The sequence below is a fragment of the Cavia porcellus genome, unplaced genomic scaffold, assembly GCF_034190915.1.
Source record: "Cavia porcellus strain 051 isolate PalLab524CR breed Dunkin Hartley unplaced genomic scaffold, mCavPor4.1 scaffold_10, whole genome shotgun sequence".
Taxonomy (NCBI): domain Eukaryota; kingdom Metazoa; phylum Chordata; class Mammalia; order Rodentia; family Caviidae; genus Cavia; species Cavia porcellus.
In genome coordinates this window covers 68,216,135-68,232,447 of record NW_026947493.1, presented here as the reverse complement: position 1 = coordinate 68,232,447, position 16,313 = coordinate 68,216,135, and the positions used below count along the sequence as shown (strand labels likewise).

Here is a 16,313-nt window from a genome sequence, read left to right as displayed (position 1 = left end):
CACGAGGTCGTTAGAAGGATGGAAAGAGCAAAGTGAACCGACCCTGCTGGCGCGGAGAGCACCGGCGCGTCCCAGCTCCGGGCCCACAGGGCGGCGCCGCACAAAGCCCGCGCGGCCGTCCCAGGGCATCTCGGGAAGGGCAAGGCGCTCTCCGGCCGGCGGCGCGAGGTCGCCCGCGGCCCCGGCGGCTGCACACTCAAGGCCGCTCTGCCTGGGATCTTTGTTTCAAGAGCTACCCCCTTCCGCGCCACACTCTGCGCGCGCCATACCACCCGCGTGTCCGACTCCCAAACTTGCGAGGACGCGCAGGGGCGCAGGGAGTAACATGCCACGAGGAGAAGGGAACGCGCGGGACCCGCCGGCGGCCGTCTCGCTCCCTTCGCCCCAGGGCGGGCGGCTGCCTCCAGCGCGGGCTCCGCAGGGCGCGCAGGCGGCGGGGCGGGGCGCCGGCCTGCACTGGGCTGCCACCGTCCTCCCACCCCGCGGGCCTTCGGAGGGCTCCAGATGGAAGATGCCGAGGTCTCGCTTCGAGAGGGCTTCACCAAGGGGCCGGGCACCTGGCCTGGAAGAGGGAAGGGGAGCACGCAAAAGGCGCAAGCATTTTCCGCGCGGGGCTTGCGGCATGCGACCTACTGGCCGGGAACAGGGCGGCGGGCTGAGGGGCGACCGGCCACTACAGCCCAGCGCGGGGAGCCGGTGTGGGATGGGCACCTACCTCAGCCGGCGAGCGCTCGCGGACGCACGTGGCTCGCCGCCGCCCGGCTGTTTACATCGCTCCGGCTCCACGTTGCGCGGCGTCCCCGCCGTCCTATTGGCCGGCCCGGCGGCCCAGCCTAGCTCCTCCCGCAGGGGCGGGACCCCGACTCCCCGCGCCGCTCTGCAAAGACCGCTTCCCGTCCCCGGCCTTGGCGGGACCCGGGGCGCACCTCTGGCCGTGGCTTCCACGCCAGCTCTACCCGCGCTCCAGTAGCCTCCCTGGGCCGGACGCTAGGGCTGCGCCGCAGCCTGACATCCCCGCCACTGGACCTTACAGTGAGGCCACGGGAGTGAGGTGGCAGGAGGAGCGCCTCAAACCTCCCGCTCCCGCTCCCGCCGGACACACCGAAGGGACCCTGGCGGCGCGGCGCGCACTGCGGGGAGGGCGGGGCGCGGGCGGGAGCCGGAGCGCGCCGGCGGAGGTGTCAGCCGAGGCGCATGCGTGCGGGCGGGCCCGGCCCGGCCTATATATTGGGTTGGCGCCGGCGCCAGCTGAGCCAGGCGGTAGCGGGTGTCGCGGTGAGGAGGTGCTGTGCTTAGTGGATTATGGAGGGAAAGAAAGCCCAGCTGAGGCGGTCCTTCCCGCGGGCGGGATCCTTGAGGGAGAGAAGTTGGGAGGGCGGAGAGCTAGGCTTCTGCAGGGAATGGGTCCCCGAGTTCCGTCCCTGTCGGGACCCCTGGTAGGGGACAGGAGAGCGGTGGGGGTGGCGGGCAGCCCCCTCGTGGGCGGCCACGGAAAAGCCCCCAGCTGTGGGGGCTCATCTAGCCCACTCCCGTGTGGGGAGCTGTTCGGGGAAGCGAGGAGGGGGATCTAGGTCCTCTTGGAGAGCAAAGTTCCAGACCTGCCAGGTCCCCCCTTTTTCTCCGCCCTCACCTGGGGTTGGGATCCGGGTACCCCCACAAGTGGCGGGCAGCGCCCGGCGGGCCTGCAAAGGAGGGGAAGGAGCTTGGAGGACGTGACACCCGCCGCGGTTCCTCCGCCCCCTGTTTCCCCGCCACTGCCGCTCTCCAAATTGGCGCGGAACGGGCTTCTCCGCCGCGCTTCACCCGCGCGGGCCCCTCTGCCCTCCGGCCGTGCAGGAGAGCGCAGGGCAGCAGGGGCGCTGCCTCAGTCCCACTGCAGGTGTGAGGGAGACGATGGGGGGCCTGGGAAAAGCCAGTCGGGGGAGACTAGCGGCCCTGCGCGTTCAGGGTGCACATTTGAAAGCGCTCGGAGTCCAGGCTGTGCATTCAGTCGAGGAAATGCAGGCGTGTGTCCTGAATTAATTACCTTGCGATAACTAAAGGAGTGCAAAAGACAACGTGGTAAAATACCCCTGGCCACCTTTGGGGGATTTAGTGTAACCTGTAGGCAGCTTTGATTGACACTTGGAGAACACGGATACCAAAGTGCAGTACTTAACTCTGGTTTTTCCTCTCCCCCACTCAGAGGTTTCATACACCTGAAAGAAGAGAATGTCAAGACGAAGGTAACATTATTTGTCTTGGAGACATATTTCAAAATTAGATGTTGCTTTTGAAAAAATGACTTACTAGTTAAACTTCCTTTTTAAAAATTCTGTACAGCACCCGTTTACAAGCTAAGCAGCATGCACAGCCCAGTCAGCCAGACTCCCCCCAAGAAGCCCAGATCATCCAGGCCAAGAAGAGAAAAGCAGCACAGGTGATTTCAGGACAAAGAAAGGGAAGGGAGAGAGACCTTGCTGGAACTTAGTTTACCAATGGTCTTTTCTGTTTTCCAGGATGTCAAAAAAAGAAGAGAAGAGAAGGTCACCAGGAAACATCAGTATGAGATAAGGGTAATGCAGAACTGAGCTGGGTGGTTTTGGGGGGAAACTAATGCAGCAGAGGGTGAATAAGAATGATGTGTTACTGCTTTGCAATAGATAGATTTCTCTGTCACTTTTAATGCGCATAGAGGTCAGCAGGAAGGAGGCTTATGTATGCCTGAATCCTACTACAGCTGCAGAGTAAGTTTGCCTTGAAGCAGCTGGTTCCTTTTTGTAAATCCCTCCCTCTTGGAGCTGCCTGGTGCACCAGGCCCGCCTAATCTGTCTGATATTCTGCTCTTTGTTCCTTCTCAGACTGTAGTAGACGGTCCTAATAGCTGGTTCTTTAACATAAATAGGATGTGAGATCACTGGTAGCTTGGCATCCAGCCCTTTGCTACATCTTCTTCCTATGTGTTGTGCAGAAAGCACAGTAGTTCCCTTTGAAATCAGCATTTTTGGAAGAAGGACTTCTTGAGTGATTCCACTAGATTCCATTTTTAAGGTTTTGCCTTCCAGTATTCTAAAGTGTTGGAGGTCTTGCCTTATAAAGCTTTTTGTTAAAAAGGTACCTTTGCTCCCACTTCTAGAATTTCTTGTACCTTGAAAGTGATTGATATTCCATATTACAGATGTATTTTATTACTCCTCTTCAGTCCCTAGGGTCTTGTATTACTAGAATTGTATTGTGTGAAACCTCCTGTTTTATGAAGATTGATATGAGCTATATGACTTATTTATAAAATGTAAATGTCATATTAACCAGATTTTTAACTAGTTTTAGTTAAAACAACAGATTATTTAGAAGTATTAGTTTTAATTTATGAAAGATCTAGGACAAAAGCTAAGGTTTCTTGTTGTACAAATAGATATTCCTTGTGTTTTTAAATGACAGAACTGTTGGCCACCTGTATTATCTGGAGGAATCAGTCCTTGCATTCTCATTGAAACACCCCACAAAGAGATAGGAACAAGTGACTTTTCTAGATTTACAAGCTACAGATTTAAAAATCTTTTTATTAATCCTTCACCTTTGCCAGATTTAAGGTAAGAAAAATTTCAGTACTTTTATATCAAAAGTTAAAATTTTACTGACTTAACTGAAAATAGTGCCTTGTATTATCTTTTGCTTTCATTATAAAATAGAAGCACTTACAAAATATTATTGATTTATTAAATTATTAACCTTTTATCTAATAATCCTATTGCACATGATAAGAGTGATCAAAGCATTGGTTCTGTAAAGTTATTTTCATCATTAGATTTAGCAGAACCAGTTATTTGTTTGTTTTTAAAGACAGCCTCAAGTAGTCCAAGCTAACCTTTGATTTGCAGCAGTCTTCCTCCCTCAGATTTCTGAGTGCTGGGGTCAGAGGCATGTGCCACTATGCCTGGCCCTGAGTTACTTTTAAGTGAAGAGTGTAAATAATTCACCTAAATTAGCCTAAATAAGTGGGAGGAGAGCACTTTTTTGAAATCGGACAGTTCAGGTGATCACATTCCAGATTGAAGTGTTACTTCAGGCTTCTACTTTCTTGTACAGAAGATGTGATTTCTAAAACTTAAAATAAAAGTCTTTTTCTAAATTAAAAGCTATATTTTCAAATTCTGCCTGAAAGCTGGATTTTAATGTCTCAGAATTGGATTTATGCCATGTTAACTTGACAGCTTGTATGTTGTGTAGATCATACAATGTAAGTTGTGCTTATTTTTACCCCTTTCCATAGCTGGGGATGTTCCCAGGAGGTTTGGCTAAACATGCTAAAAAAGGAAAGCACATATGTTCATGACAAGAATTTCGAAGGTCTGCACTGTGACCTAGAACCACAGATGAGATCAATCCTTCTAGACTGGCTTTTAGAGGTATGTTCCAGCAGTGTAAATTTCCTTTATCTCTGTATGATGGAGAAATATTTAGAGGTAAACATGTGTTCTGTGCCTTCAGAGTAAATTACCAGCAAGCTGTCTTTGTTGGGGTACTTAACAGTAGTTGGTGGTATTCAACATGGAATGCAACTGTCTACTGTAAAATCAGGGGTTGGGGATATAACTCAGTGGCAGAGTATATGGTTGAACTGTACAAGTAGCAGATGTGAGTTCCAGGTTCAATCAACAGCACCAAAACAAATCAGTAAAATCATAAAGACACAACCACTGCATACAACCCAAAGCCAATTCAGAATTCTTGGTATGTGTGGATATTGCTGTGTACTCAAGGGCACTGTTCTGGGTGGGGAGGGTACCCAAGATGAGCAGAATGTATAATTAACCGGAGTTTTTTTTTAAATTTTAAATACAATAAAACAAAACAATGAGAATGATATTGGATTTTAAAACAAAACAGTAGGAAACCAACAATAGTTACTATGTTGCACATTGTTATACTTAAATATTGCTCAGATTACCAGACATAGGCAAAGTTAAACAATGTAAGCACTAAGTTGTTTCTTTACTTCAGTTGCTATCCTTCTACAAATTTAAGGTGTGTGGCTTCAAATACTCTCTTTTATGTCTGTGTCTCCTGAACTTGTTCTGGGTAAGATATAGATGTGCAAAATTAATCAAACAATATGGGCACTAAGTTGTTTCCTTCAGTTACTATCATTTCGGAAACTTCTGGCACGTAACTTCTAATTTCTTCTGTGTCTGTGTTTCCCTGCACTTGTGGGTGGACTGAAGGTCTGAGATTTCATCTTGCTTGTTCGCCTTGACGTTTTCCTGTGTTCCTCCACATCGGCCAGTTGCTGAGTCCCGGGTGCCTCCTGCACTGGCTGCCCCTCCCTTGGTGCTGGGGATTAGGCCAGGCACTTGTGTTCCTTGATTCAAGTTTCCCAGAGCGCTGGAGAGGTGCGGGCCAGCTGCTCACTAATTCTTCCCTGATGGTGGTGGGGTCTGGGGCGTGGCTTCTTCTCCCTTGATCAGGTTCTGTTTTGTTTTGTTTTTTTTTTGGTACTGGGGATCAAACTCACAACCATGCACTTGCCAGACTGGCACTTACAATGCTGAGCTAAATTCCTGGCTTGATCAGGTTTTAAATTCTGTTATGCAAAGAACCAAGACTAGGCTTCAAGATTTTAGAAGTCTTTTTTTCTGCGTTACCAAAATTATGTTACTGAGACTTTCTTTCTGTGCCCTAAACCATAGTAGGGCTTTGGTTACCCAGAAGCCCTAACTTCTCCAGGTTTTAGGTAGCTTCCCTTTATAATGTACTTCTGTTCCTTTCAAAAATAATGCTATAAACCAAGCATGACGGCACATGCCTGTAATCCCAGCATTTGGAAGGCTGAGGCAGGAGGATTACCAGGAGTTTGAGTAGTGAGTCCGAGGCCAGCCTGATGGCATAGGTCATGAGTTTGATCCTTGGTACCAAAAAAAAAACCCAAGGCTAGCCTGAACTGCATAGTGAGGCTCTTTGCTTAAACAACTAAACTGCCCCCATCCAAAATGCTATACCATCAGTTTAAATAAATAATGATAATCCTGAAATCTTACAGATATGTGTCATCATTTTCTGTATTGTTTAGGTGCATTCTCTTTCTTTTGATAATTATTTCTGAGGAAATAATTACTCATGTTGACAACAAACTGACTTTCCTCTAACACTTACATATTCACTCTGTTGTCTACCTAAAGACTACACTTTTTAATATAGTAACAATAGCAGAAGCGATCAGAGAAGCTATCAGGAAAGATTCTAGGACTACCAAATATTCCTTTGCATTAGGTCATCTTCCTTATTCTGACTAGATGGAAAGATTGTATTGGAATAGTTTGAATAAAAAGAAAATAGTTGGGTTTTGACTTTTTCATTTTTGGCACTGGGAATTGAACACAGTACATGCTGTACTGCTGAACTACGCTCCAGCCAAGATTTGACTTTTTCTGAGTAGTGACCAACGGATAAATTTAAGCAGAATTATGTTCATGCAATTTTTTTCCTTTTTATCTTTTATTCAGTTTTTCCTGTTTTCCCCTAAGTGTTGTTATGTATGGAAAGTCATATAAAATAAACACAACACTGTTAAATTCTATTTTGTCTTAATATATTATTTTAGTATAGGAGTGTAAGGATGGTTCAACATTTGAAAAATTATTAATTTATCACCTTACTCGGCCAAATGAGAAAAATCCCATGATCCCAATATGTGCATAAGATGTTTTGTTTTTTTTAAGTCCAGTATCAATTTCTCTGTCTAAAAATACTTAAGCTAAAATGAGACTTTTTGACACAGCGTTTATGGGAAACTTATGTATTGCATCCCTTTGTTAACTCATCTCTAAGATAGAGAAAATGGGACCTACTTTTATGGAGTTGAGAATTAAAAGTTTTCTCTTTAAGTATGAAAATGATAGATACTATTTATTATAATAACATTAGTGCACTATTAGGACAATTCCCACTAAAGTCAAAATATACAAAAGATAAATAGACTTTTATCACCAGTGTTATTCATTATTCTTCTGTGTTCTTAGCCGGTACACAAAAATACGAGAAATAACTGAGGGAAAAACATGTGTGTATGTTAAAATGCTCCATCTTAATTTAAATCATTTAAATTCCATTAAAAAGCAATTCAGGGCCAGGCACTGTGATGTGTGTTAATAAACCCAGCTACTCAGGAGACTGATGGGAGAGGATCACAAGTTCAAAGCCAGCCTGTGCAGTTTAGTAACACTGTCTCAGGCTGGGGCCACACACCTGTATCATAGCACCTGGGAGGCTGAGGCAGGAGGATCATCATGGGTTCGAGGCCAGCCTGGACTATGTAGTGAATTCAAGGCCAGCCTGAACTATGTAACAAGACACTGTCTCAAAAGAAGAAAAGAAAAATCAAAAAAGTGGGTGAAGGGACTGGAGACTTAGCTCACTCGAGCACTGTAACACAACATGTAGGAACCACTGTGCTCAGTCTCTTGGACCATAAAACAAAACCATGGATAAACTATACGGCTAGGGGGAAAAAACCTATACAACTAAGATTAAGAATAAATGAGGATGGCCAGGGGTTTAGCTCAGTGGTGTAAGTGCCTGCCTGGCAAGTGCAAGGTTGTGAGTTCAATCCCCAGTTACCCCACCCCCCAAAGACTAAATGAGGATAGTAACAGATTTGTTTATTCTATTAGTACATATTTTTTCTGATATTTCAGGTTTGGTATGGTTTAAAAGTGTTAAAGTTTTAGGTTTGGTTTAAAAGTATTCTAAAGTCTGGTATGGTAAGAGATGGCTTTGTAATTTAGAGAAATTCTAAGGGTAATATTTAAATGTTTGGATTCTTCTGTAGGTATGTGAAGTATACACACTTCATAGGGAAACATTTTATCTTGCACAAGACTTTTTTGATAGATTTATGTTGACGCAAAGGAATATAAATAAAAACATGCTTCAGCTTATTGGAATTACCTCATTATTCATTGCTTCCAAACTTGAGGTAAGTTATCTGAGCTCATCCCTGTTATCACCAAACTTTTTTTTCTTTGACTGACAGATTAATCTCAAAGAGTACTGTCAATTTTGATAGAAATTCCTTAGGTGAATGGTTCTCAGTACATTTTCTAAACATTCTCAAGAAAAATTGTAGTTCTTTCTAGTTTCTGAGCCTATTATGTATCTCTGGTTTAGATTCTAGGATTAGTTTGTAAGTGAAAGAATCCATGAGTTACTCTGCCAAACAAAATACACCAACGCTGTCTTTATGTATGTAACTGTGGCATTTGGACTCACTAGAGTGGCCTTTGCAACTGCACAACCAATCAAATGAAAGAAATGCTATGTTGAGCTGAATAATCGTCTAATCAGTCTAATATTTTTGTGTGTAACGGTGATATCTTGCTAGAAAGCAACTCCTTTTCTGAGATTTTCCTTCCCATAATCACAATCTATTTTCCATAAGCAATACAGTGTGAACATCATCAATGCTTTTTTATAGCTGGCATTATTTTGAGGGTAGGAGAGGAATTATGATCATATGTTAATTTCCTTCTTAATGTGTCCTTTGAGCTTTAAGAGCTGTTGCCAAGTTTGGCATATCAGCTTGCAGTCCGCCTGTCCTTACCTGAAACATACTGTTTTGGATCCCTTTCCAGACTGCAATTCTGATATTTAGCTTATTCTTTACACAAGCAGCCTCTCTTAATCTTTTGATCATTCCAGATTTTCTCTGGATTGCCAGAACAGACCTATTGCCAAACTGCATATATAGTTTTATGTTTTGTTTTCCTCAGTATTGAGGGTTGAATCCAGGGTTTCCCTGAACTATATCCCCAGCCTTTAAAAAATCTTTGAGACAGTCATGCTGAGTTACTTTGCTGCCCAGGCTAGGTCCAGTGTGCCATTGTACTTCAGCCTCCAGAGTGCTGAGATTACAAGTGGGAACTGCACAAAATAGCTTTTGATTGTTTTTTTACTTTTGTTTATAGTGCTGGGGATTGAACGTAGGGCCAGGCAAGCTTTCTACTACTGAGCTGCCCAGTATTCTTAATTAACCATAGTTATGTACTAAGGTAAAGGAAATATTTTTAGTTTCTCGACCTTGTTTGTTGAGTGTTTTGGGATGACCAGCATACTAGGCAATCTTAAAACGACATTTTTTTTTTTTTTTTTTTTTGACAGGGTCTTCCTGTGTAGTTCACACTGGCCTTGTACTCACTGTGTAGCCCACGCAGGCTGGCCTCAAACTTGTAATCCTGCCTCAGGCTCCCATGTACAGGGATTTCAGGATGCACCACCATAGTCAGCAAGCTTTTTGTTTTTTAACTCAACTAGTTTAGATATTCTAATTGCTTATCAACTAAAATTCAGTTAGTCCTAGGAAAATAAGTCTTCATAATCAATATAGTTGATAATTAAAAAGCCTCTACGTAGCAAAAGTATCTTAAACATAAGGTTGTTTTAGCTATATAGTATAATTATTTTATAATTTGTGAAGTTGTTACTAAAACTGAAGCTTGTGTATAGTTTGCATGATTGTTTTAATCTCAGTCTCAATTGTGGTTGATAAAAATTTCAATTTAAAGGAAATATATGCTCCCAAACTCCAAGAGTTTGCTTATGTCACTGATGGTGCTTGCAGTGAGGAAGACATTGTAAGGATGGAACTCATTATATTAAAGGTAATATTATGTCTTCATTTTTACTTGTAAATTAGTAGCACGGTAGTTATGAAGTAACCACCCATACTAAAATGTCAATGATCAAAACTTAGGTTTTAGGTCTTAGAACTGGATTCAGTTCTAAGCATCCAGTTCTAAGAGGTTAATGCATCAAAATACTGACAGTAGCTGTGGCTGGTAGGGAAATTCACTTAATCTGTAAATTTTCCATGTAATATGTTATATGTGTACATTGATTAATAGGCATTCTTAATTTTATTAGTATAGGTTTACAGTACATGATTAAATTCATCATGGGTGATTTGTACATGTACATTTTGACCCACTCCCCTCCCTGCAAACCTTCCCCTATAAAAGTTCCTATTTCCATTTTTTTCTTTAAATTTCGTTTCCCTTCTCCCTTTCTTCTTTCCTCTCCTTTCTCTTATGTTCCCCTCCCCTTTTGAACAAGTTTTTCCTGCTTCCCAATATCTATCCCCCATTTTGCTCCTCCTACTTCAGGTTTCTTGCAAAATGGGGGAACCATGTGGTATTTAGGCTTGTGTGCCTGATGTATTTCATTTATGATTATGGTCTTAAGGTGCATCCATTTACTTAAAAATGCCTCGTTTATCCTTCTTTATGGTAGAGTAGTGGTCCATCCTACATAAGTATGACATCTTGTTTACCATTCTTCTGTTCATGGCATCTGGGTTGTTCCTAGGGCTTAGCAATTATAAATTGTTCTGCAATAAACAAGCGAGTTAAGAGGTATTTTAAAATTTCATTAACAGGCTTTGAAGTGGGAACTTTGTCCTGTCACAGTCATCTCCTGGTTACATCTCTTTCTCCAAGTCGATGCTCTTAAGGATGCTCCCAAAGTTCTTCTACCTCAGTATTCTCAGGAAACCTTCATCCTCATTGCCCAGGTATTGATGGTTATAGAAGATACATTAATGTCATGGTCAGTCTCAAGTCTGTTGGTGTATGCAGTCTTAAGTAGGCTACTTAACAAAATAATGGCAAAAACCTTCTGACACATAAAATACTGTCCCCAATATTTACACTCCCTAGTCATTTTAGAAAACAGAGCCCTTAAACTTCTATGAGTACTCTTATTCTTAAGAGTCCAAATGAAATATTTTTACTATAAAATGGAAAAATCTTTTTATGCAAGTCTTTAGGCTTTAAAATGGTATAATTCTATCATTCCTATTTTTTTTTATACTTGAATACAAAGGGTGCCTATTTGTTACATGTCAGTAGAATTTAAATCACCTTTATATAATAGGATTTTTAAAAAACTTAAGTCAAATTTAATTTTCCTAGGCCAGTATATAACAAATGTTCTAACAAAGTAGAGGAGGAGGATCCCATTCTGTTGCCTACTGCTTGTAATTTTTTTTTCTTTTGATACTGGGGATTCAACCCAGGGAGCAGTAAGATACATCCCCAGCTCTATTTATTTAAATTTTGAAACTGGGTCTAAGTTGCCCAGCTTCAGGTGAATTGTTTGAGTAGCCAACTGGCCGAACTTGTGATCCCCCTGCCTCAACCTCCGAGTGTGCCACAGTGCCAGGGCTTGTAAGTCCTAAGGCTGCAGCACCTACGGTGCACAAAAAAGAAGCTTTTATATAGGATATGAAAACATTGCCTATGGAATAGGAAGATTGTGATATTTTGAAATGAAGGTTAAAATTTGCGCCTTAAATGTTAAGCATTCTTATGAATGCTAAAATTGGACAACCAATAAATGGTGGGATTACCTCATTTTAAAAAAGCTTCTAAGAGGCTTATTAATTTTTTTCAGTCAATTCCTAGTATCTCCGATTTTCATAAGCAGTTATACCCTTTTGGTGGCAGTGGTGGAAGAAACTGATAATGTGGAATGTTTCTAGAAGTGTACAATGTGAACATCCCCAAACAAAACTGAAATGCTCCAAAATTGGAAAATTTTTGAATGTCAACATGACACTGCAAGTAGAAGATTCTATACTTGACAGGGCAGTCAAAAGGCACCCTGAAGATATTATACAAATGTCAGGCTATGTTTATACTTCCATCCTCTTCCCCAAGAAATCTCATATGTAAACACTCCAAACATAAATGAATTTCATGTTTAGACTTGTGTCCTGTCCCGAAGAAATATCATGCATATGCAGATCCTTCAAAATCTGAAATCCCAAACACTTCTAGCCCCAAGCATTTCTGATATGCAAAACCCAACCTGTGGTAACATTATTTACTTCTCTTTTCCTGCTAATTACCTCCTGGAGCAATGAGTGCAAGTGTTTCGTTTCACTGAACAGACCTCAGCTCAAAACCCTCAATTCTAGCCCTTTTGCACCACCCAGTGCTGTGTTTTCTCCTGCTGTCTAGATTACATCATTTAGCTCTTCTTGTTGCTTAGAAACATGTTCCATTCTAGCCTACAAGCCTCACTGCAGTCTAAGGTTATTGTTCTTAAAATGCTAACTTTCTTGACTTAAAATCTTGAGTAGTTTTAATAATCAGTCTACAACCAGGCGTGGTGGTGCATGCCTTGTAATCCCAGCCCTCAGAAGGCTGAGTCAGGACTGCTGTGAGTTTGGGGCCAGCCTGAACATATAGTGAGAGCCTCTCAAAAAAAAAAAAAAAAAAAAAAAAAAAAAATCAGCCTATAGAATAATGTTCTCACTTCCTAAAAGTCCTTTGGGACCTACTCTAGACCTTTGTAGCTTTTTTTTTTGGTTAAGAATTGAACAGGGCTGGATATAGTGGTGCACACCTGTAATCCCAGCACACAGGAGGCTGAGGCAGGAGATTTGCTTTGAATTCAAGGCCATTCTGAACTACATACCAAGACCTTGTCTCAAAAAGTCTAAAAGGAACTTACAACTTTTACTCAAGTGCTCTGAACTGCTTGCATTGCAAATATTTGGCTTTTGTTTAGAAATACTGCTTACCTTCCAAGACCTCTTAGTTAGCCTTGATTCATTTAAGGAACCCAAAGCAGCCTTGTCTTTTCCAGTCTAAATGTGATGCCCTTCCTGCTCATCACTCCACTATCACAGTAATTCTTTAGTCACTCTGACCCAGTCTCAAGACTTGACATCCGTTGATAGCTTATCTTTTACTCCTGAGTTTTAGCAATTCTGGTGTACATAAGACCCCTTAAAATGCTGGCTGACTTTAGTAGGGACAAAAAAATGCTAACCCTTCTGCATTTCTGCCTTTCCTTTGTTAGCTTCTGGATCTGTGTATTCTAGCCATTGACTCATTAGAGTTTCAGTACAGAATACTGGCTGCTGCCGCCTTGTGCCATTTTACCTCTATTGAAGTGGTTAAGAAAGCCTCAGGTGAGAGCTCACAATTGGTTGTTTTCCTTTCCACAACTTCTAATGGGACTATAACCTATGAATTTTAACACACTGCCAAACAGGAGGAAGTTTAGCAGCCTCGTCATTCTCTTGCTTTTTGTTAGAAAATAAGGTCCAGTAGAACTTTAAAGTGAACCAATAGATTACAGGTCTGCTTTAAGAGTTCTTTAGAATTTGCTAATTTCAGTTCATATGTGGAACATACTGGCTAAGAAGTCCTTTTACTCATTAATGTAGTCATGATATATGTAACAATTTCAGAATGGTAATTTGTGATGATTTTGATTGTTTTGGTTTTTTAAAAATGAGTCTTTAAGTATCTTAACATTTAGAAGCAGAAGGAAGTACATGTATTAGGTGACCGGACAGGTATGAGTTTCTGATGTACGGTCTTCACATTTTCTCACTTGTTCAATCTAGGTTTGGAGTGGGACAGTATTTCAGAATGTGTAGACTGGATGGTCCCTTTTGTCAGTGTAGTCAAAAGTGCTAGTCCAGTGAAGCTGAAGACTTTCAAGAAGATACCTATGGAAGACAGACACAATATCCAGACACATACAAATTATTTGGCCATGCTGGTATGTTTTTTGTGGGGTTTCATCTTACTCTAGAGAAGTCCTAGAACTGAAAGGATATACTATGAAATACCACTTCCTTCAAGGTATGGCTTATATAAGGGGAAAATAATGGGCAGTTTTTTAAATGGAGAGAAAAAGACTTTGAAATTAAATTAAAATATAAAAATGATTGTGCTTGCTTTGGCAGCACATATACTAAAAAATTGGAATGATACAGAAAAGATACTTGTTAGGAAATTGTGTCTTGAATTATCTCAAGATAAGCGTTCATATATCTTAATTGCTGCATGATTTCACATGTACAGGATGAAGTCAGCTATGTAAACACCTTCAGAAAAGGGGGACAGTTGTCACCAGTTTGCAGTGGAGGAATTATGACACCACCGAAGAGTACAGAAAAACCACCAGGAAAACACTAAAGATGTCAGGGAAGCAGACAAGTTTCAACTGAGCAATACTAGCTTGAATCTACTAAAGTTTTGCAAGAAAACGCCTTTGATTATCATTGCCAATTCAGACATTACACTGCCATTCTTGATTTAAAAAACACTTAAAATTGGCACTAAAGAACAAATGTACTTACTTCCTTTATTAGCTGTTAAAAAAACAGCAGGACATGTTTACAAAGATGACTTTGTTTCCAGGGTTACTGGACAGAAGCCAACCATGATTTATGCCATGGCAATTTTTTTTGGATGCAGTGTTACTGTATTTGTCTTGATAAACTAGGAATTTTATCATTGCCATTTTGGACTAGGTAAGTGCTACTTTTAAGTGATGCAGTACTTTGAATCTAGCTTTTAGATTCTTAAAGTTCCTTTACTTTTGACTAGTGCAATTTGGTTTTTGAAAATAGAATTTAAATTTGTTTACAAAGATAGTTTTGTAATAAGGTGACTAATTTATCTAAAGCTGTTGTAGGAAGCTATTATAAAACTTGAATTTTTACAAATGGTGAAATTAAATTTGTTTAGCTATTTTATTTGCCTTGCCATGTTTTTTAATCAGTAAGTTGTCACTGAACATTAACTGCTCTAAACAGTGGGAGTACCAAAGAAATTATAACGAGATAAATGCTGTGGCTCCTTCTTGGGGCTTTGTTAGACATAGGTTGCTTTATAATAACCTTTCCTGTATATCACAATTTGGATGGAAACTTATGTACATTTTCAGACTATTTATATGAGAAAGTCACTTTATGACTCTTAAGATATCCCTGTGGATAAATTTAGCATGACTAAGGCTTTATGTTTCCAAAACTGTTGAACGTCCACTTTAAATTCCTACACGATGAGAAGAAAACTGTCAAAAGTGAAAGTTTAACATTTGACCTAAATTTCTATTTTCTTAAGGCAGAAAAATATTAAATGTACTGACTCCTAGAAATCTATTTATTAAATTTGCTGTATATAAGCCAGCTACTTCTACATAAATATTTTAAATCCGTCTCAAAAAGTAGATTTAAGTAGAGTTACACAAGACTGCTAGTTAGCAGACATGTGAACCTCTTCTACCTTTGAAGAAACTGTAAATTAAAGCTGTTGCTACGGGATGAAGTTTTCGATACAGTTTTTGTTTTTAAACTAATGTTTCAGTATTTTGTCTGAAAAGAAAACACTAAATGTGTATATATGTACTATATAAACAATCTTTTAATATTTTTAGCCCATTGTTTAAAAATAAAGGCCAAACATTTTTAACTGCTTAAAAGTAAAGTTTTGCCATTGCTTGAAGAAACTTTTTTTTCCTTCTCTGTGCTGCCAGCTGTAACACTTCTTCTGGGTTGCTTGCATTCAATTCTGTCTGGCCGATGGCTTTGATCTTTTCAAGAGAAAAAAAGTGAAAGTAGTATTGGAGGTTAAATCTCAATAGTATACATTAAGCTTCTTAACCTGCTAATAGTAATAAAGTTAGTTTAATGATTAGCTCAATCTTTAATTGTAAAACCCCACGTTTGTGGCAAAAAGTAACCACTGATTTAAGTTGTTTTTTTGTTTTGTTTTTTTAAGGAAAAGATTGATTGCTGAGCCATGATTTGTAGAATCATCTTTGTTCACATTTTGCTACTTTGAGTAAATTCATAAATGAAAAATACAAGCCTTCCTGGGTAATTGACAGTTCTACAGTTGAATTGCTAAGTCTCCAAAAAGTAGCTTAAAAAAGACTCACAATTTGGGGCTGGGGATTTAGCTCAGCGGCATAAGCGCCTGCCTTGCAAGCAGGCAATCGTGAGTTCGATCCCCGGTACTGATAAAAAGGAAAAAGCAAAAGACTCACAATTCAAATTTCAGAGCTTTACTGTTTTGCTGTTTCTTAACAGTCGTGCATATGCAGATAAGGCTGAACTCAAACTTGTGATTTTCCTACCTCAGCCTCCCAAGTGCTGGAATTACAGGTACACACTACCATGCCTGGCTTGGGGTTTATTTTTTTAAATTTTCATTAGTATATATTTGCAGTACATAGTGATTACATTTATTATGTGAAATTGGTACACATAACACATCAATTCTTTTTTCATTCCCTCCCCTTCCCTGCTTTTTCCATCTTTTGGTTTCCTCTTTCCATTATGAAAAAGCTCTCCCTAGTCTAACATGCAAAAATGCTCAGCACTGTACTGGTATTGTAGCTTGCTTTTTGTAATAGGAAACTTTCTAATCTATTAAATATCCACAGAAATATTCTGCTGTAGAGTGTTTAAGTGAGAATACAGTTTAGGACCCAGGAATCAATACTTAATAAAAAATTAGAACTTCTTTAAA

General features: G+C 40.8%; 2 protein-coding genes and 1 long non-coding RNA gene across 6 annotated transcripts in view; 1 reads left to right on the top strand and 2 right to left on the bottom strand.

Moving 5' to 3' along the window:
- LOC134477920 (uncharacterized) overlaps nt 1–920 on the bottom strand; it is a 22,733-nt gene extending 21,813 nt beyond the window's left edge. The window contains exon 1 of the long non-coding RNA XR_010050229.1: nt 716–920. This is a non-coding gene — a long non-coding RNA (uncharacterized LOC134477920). The remainder of the gene's footprint in view (nt 1–715) is intronic.
- On the top strand, nt 895–16,313 carry Ccne2 (cyclin E2). Of its 3 annotated transcripts, none has more exons than XM_013143833.3 (12): nt 895–1,032; nt 2,186–2,225; nt 2,323–2,419; nt 2,499–2,555; nt 3,421–3,572; nt 4,253–4,388; nt 7,808–7,954; nt 9,540–9,635; nt 10,409–10,543; nt 12,841–12,952; nt 13,394–13,551; nt 13,857–16,313. In XM_013143833.3, the coding sequence occupies exons 2-12, from the start codon at nt 2,212–2,214 to the stop codon at nt 13,968–13,970; spliced, it is 1,218 nt and encodes a 405-aa protein (XP_012999287.1). In that variant the 5' UTR covers nt 895–1,032; nt 2,186–2,211; the 3' UTR covers nt 13,971–16,313. The 3 variants fall into 3 exon arrangements, with proteins under 3 accessions (XP_012999287.1, XP_003479978.1, XP_063113652.1); XM_003479930.5 differs by lacking the exon at nt 895–1,032 and adding an exon at nt 1,192–1,283; XM_063257582.1 differs by lacking the exon at nt 895–1,032 and adding an exon at nt 1,256–1,275.
- The window catches only part of Ints8 (integrator complex subunit 8), a 55,422-nt gene continuing 54,294 nt past the window's right edge, over nt 15,186–16,313 (bottom strand). For both annotated transcript variants that reach the window (XM_003479929.5, XM_013143832.3), the window contains exon 27: nt 15,186–15,372. In XM_003479929.5, the coding sequence (XP_003479977.1) occupies nt 15,256–15,372 (117 nt within the window). In that variant the 3' untranslated portion in view covers nt 15,186–15,255. The remainder of the gene's footprint in view (nt 15,373–16,313) is intronic.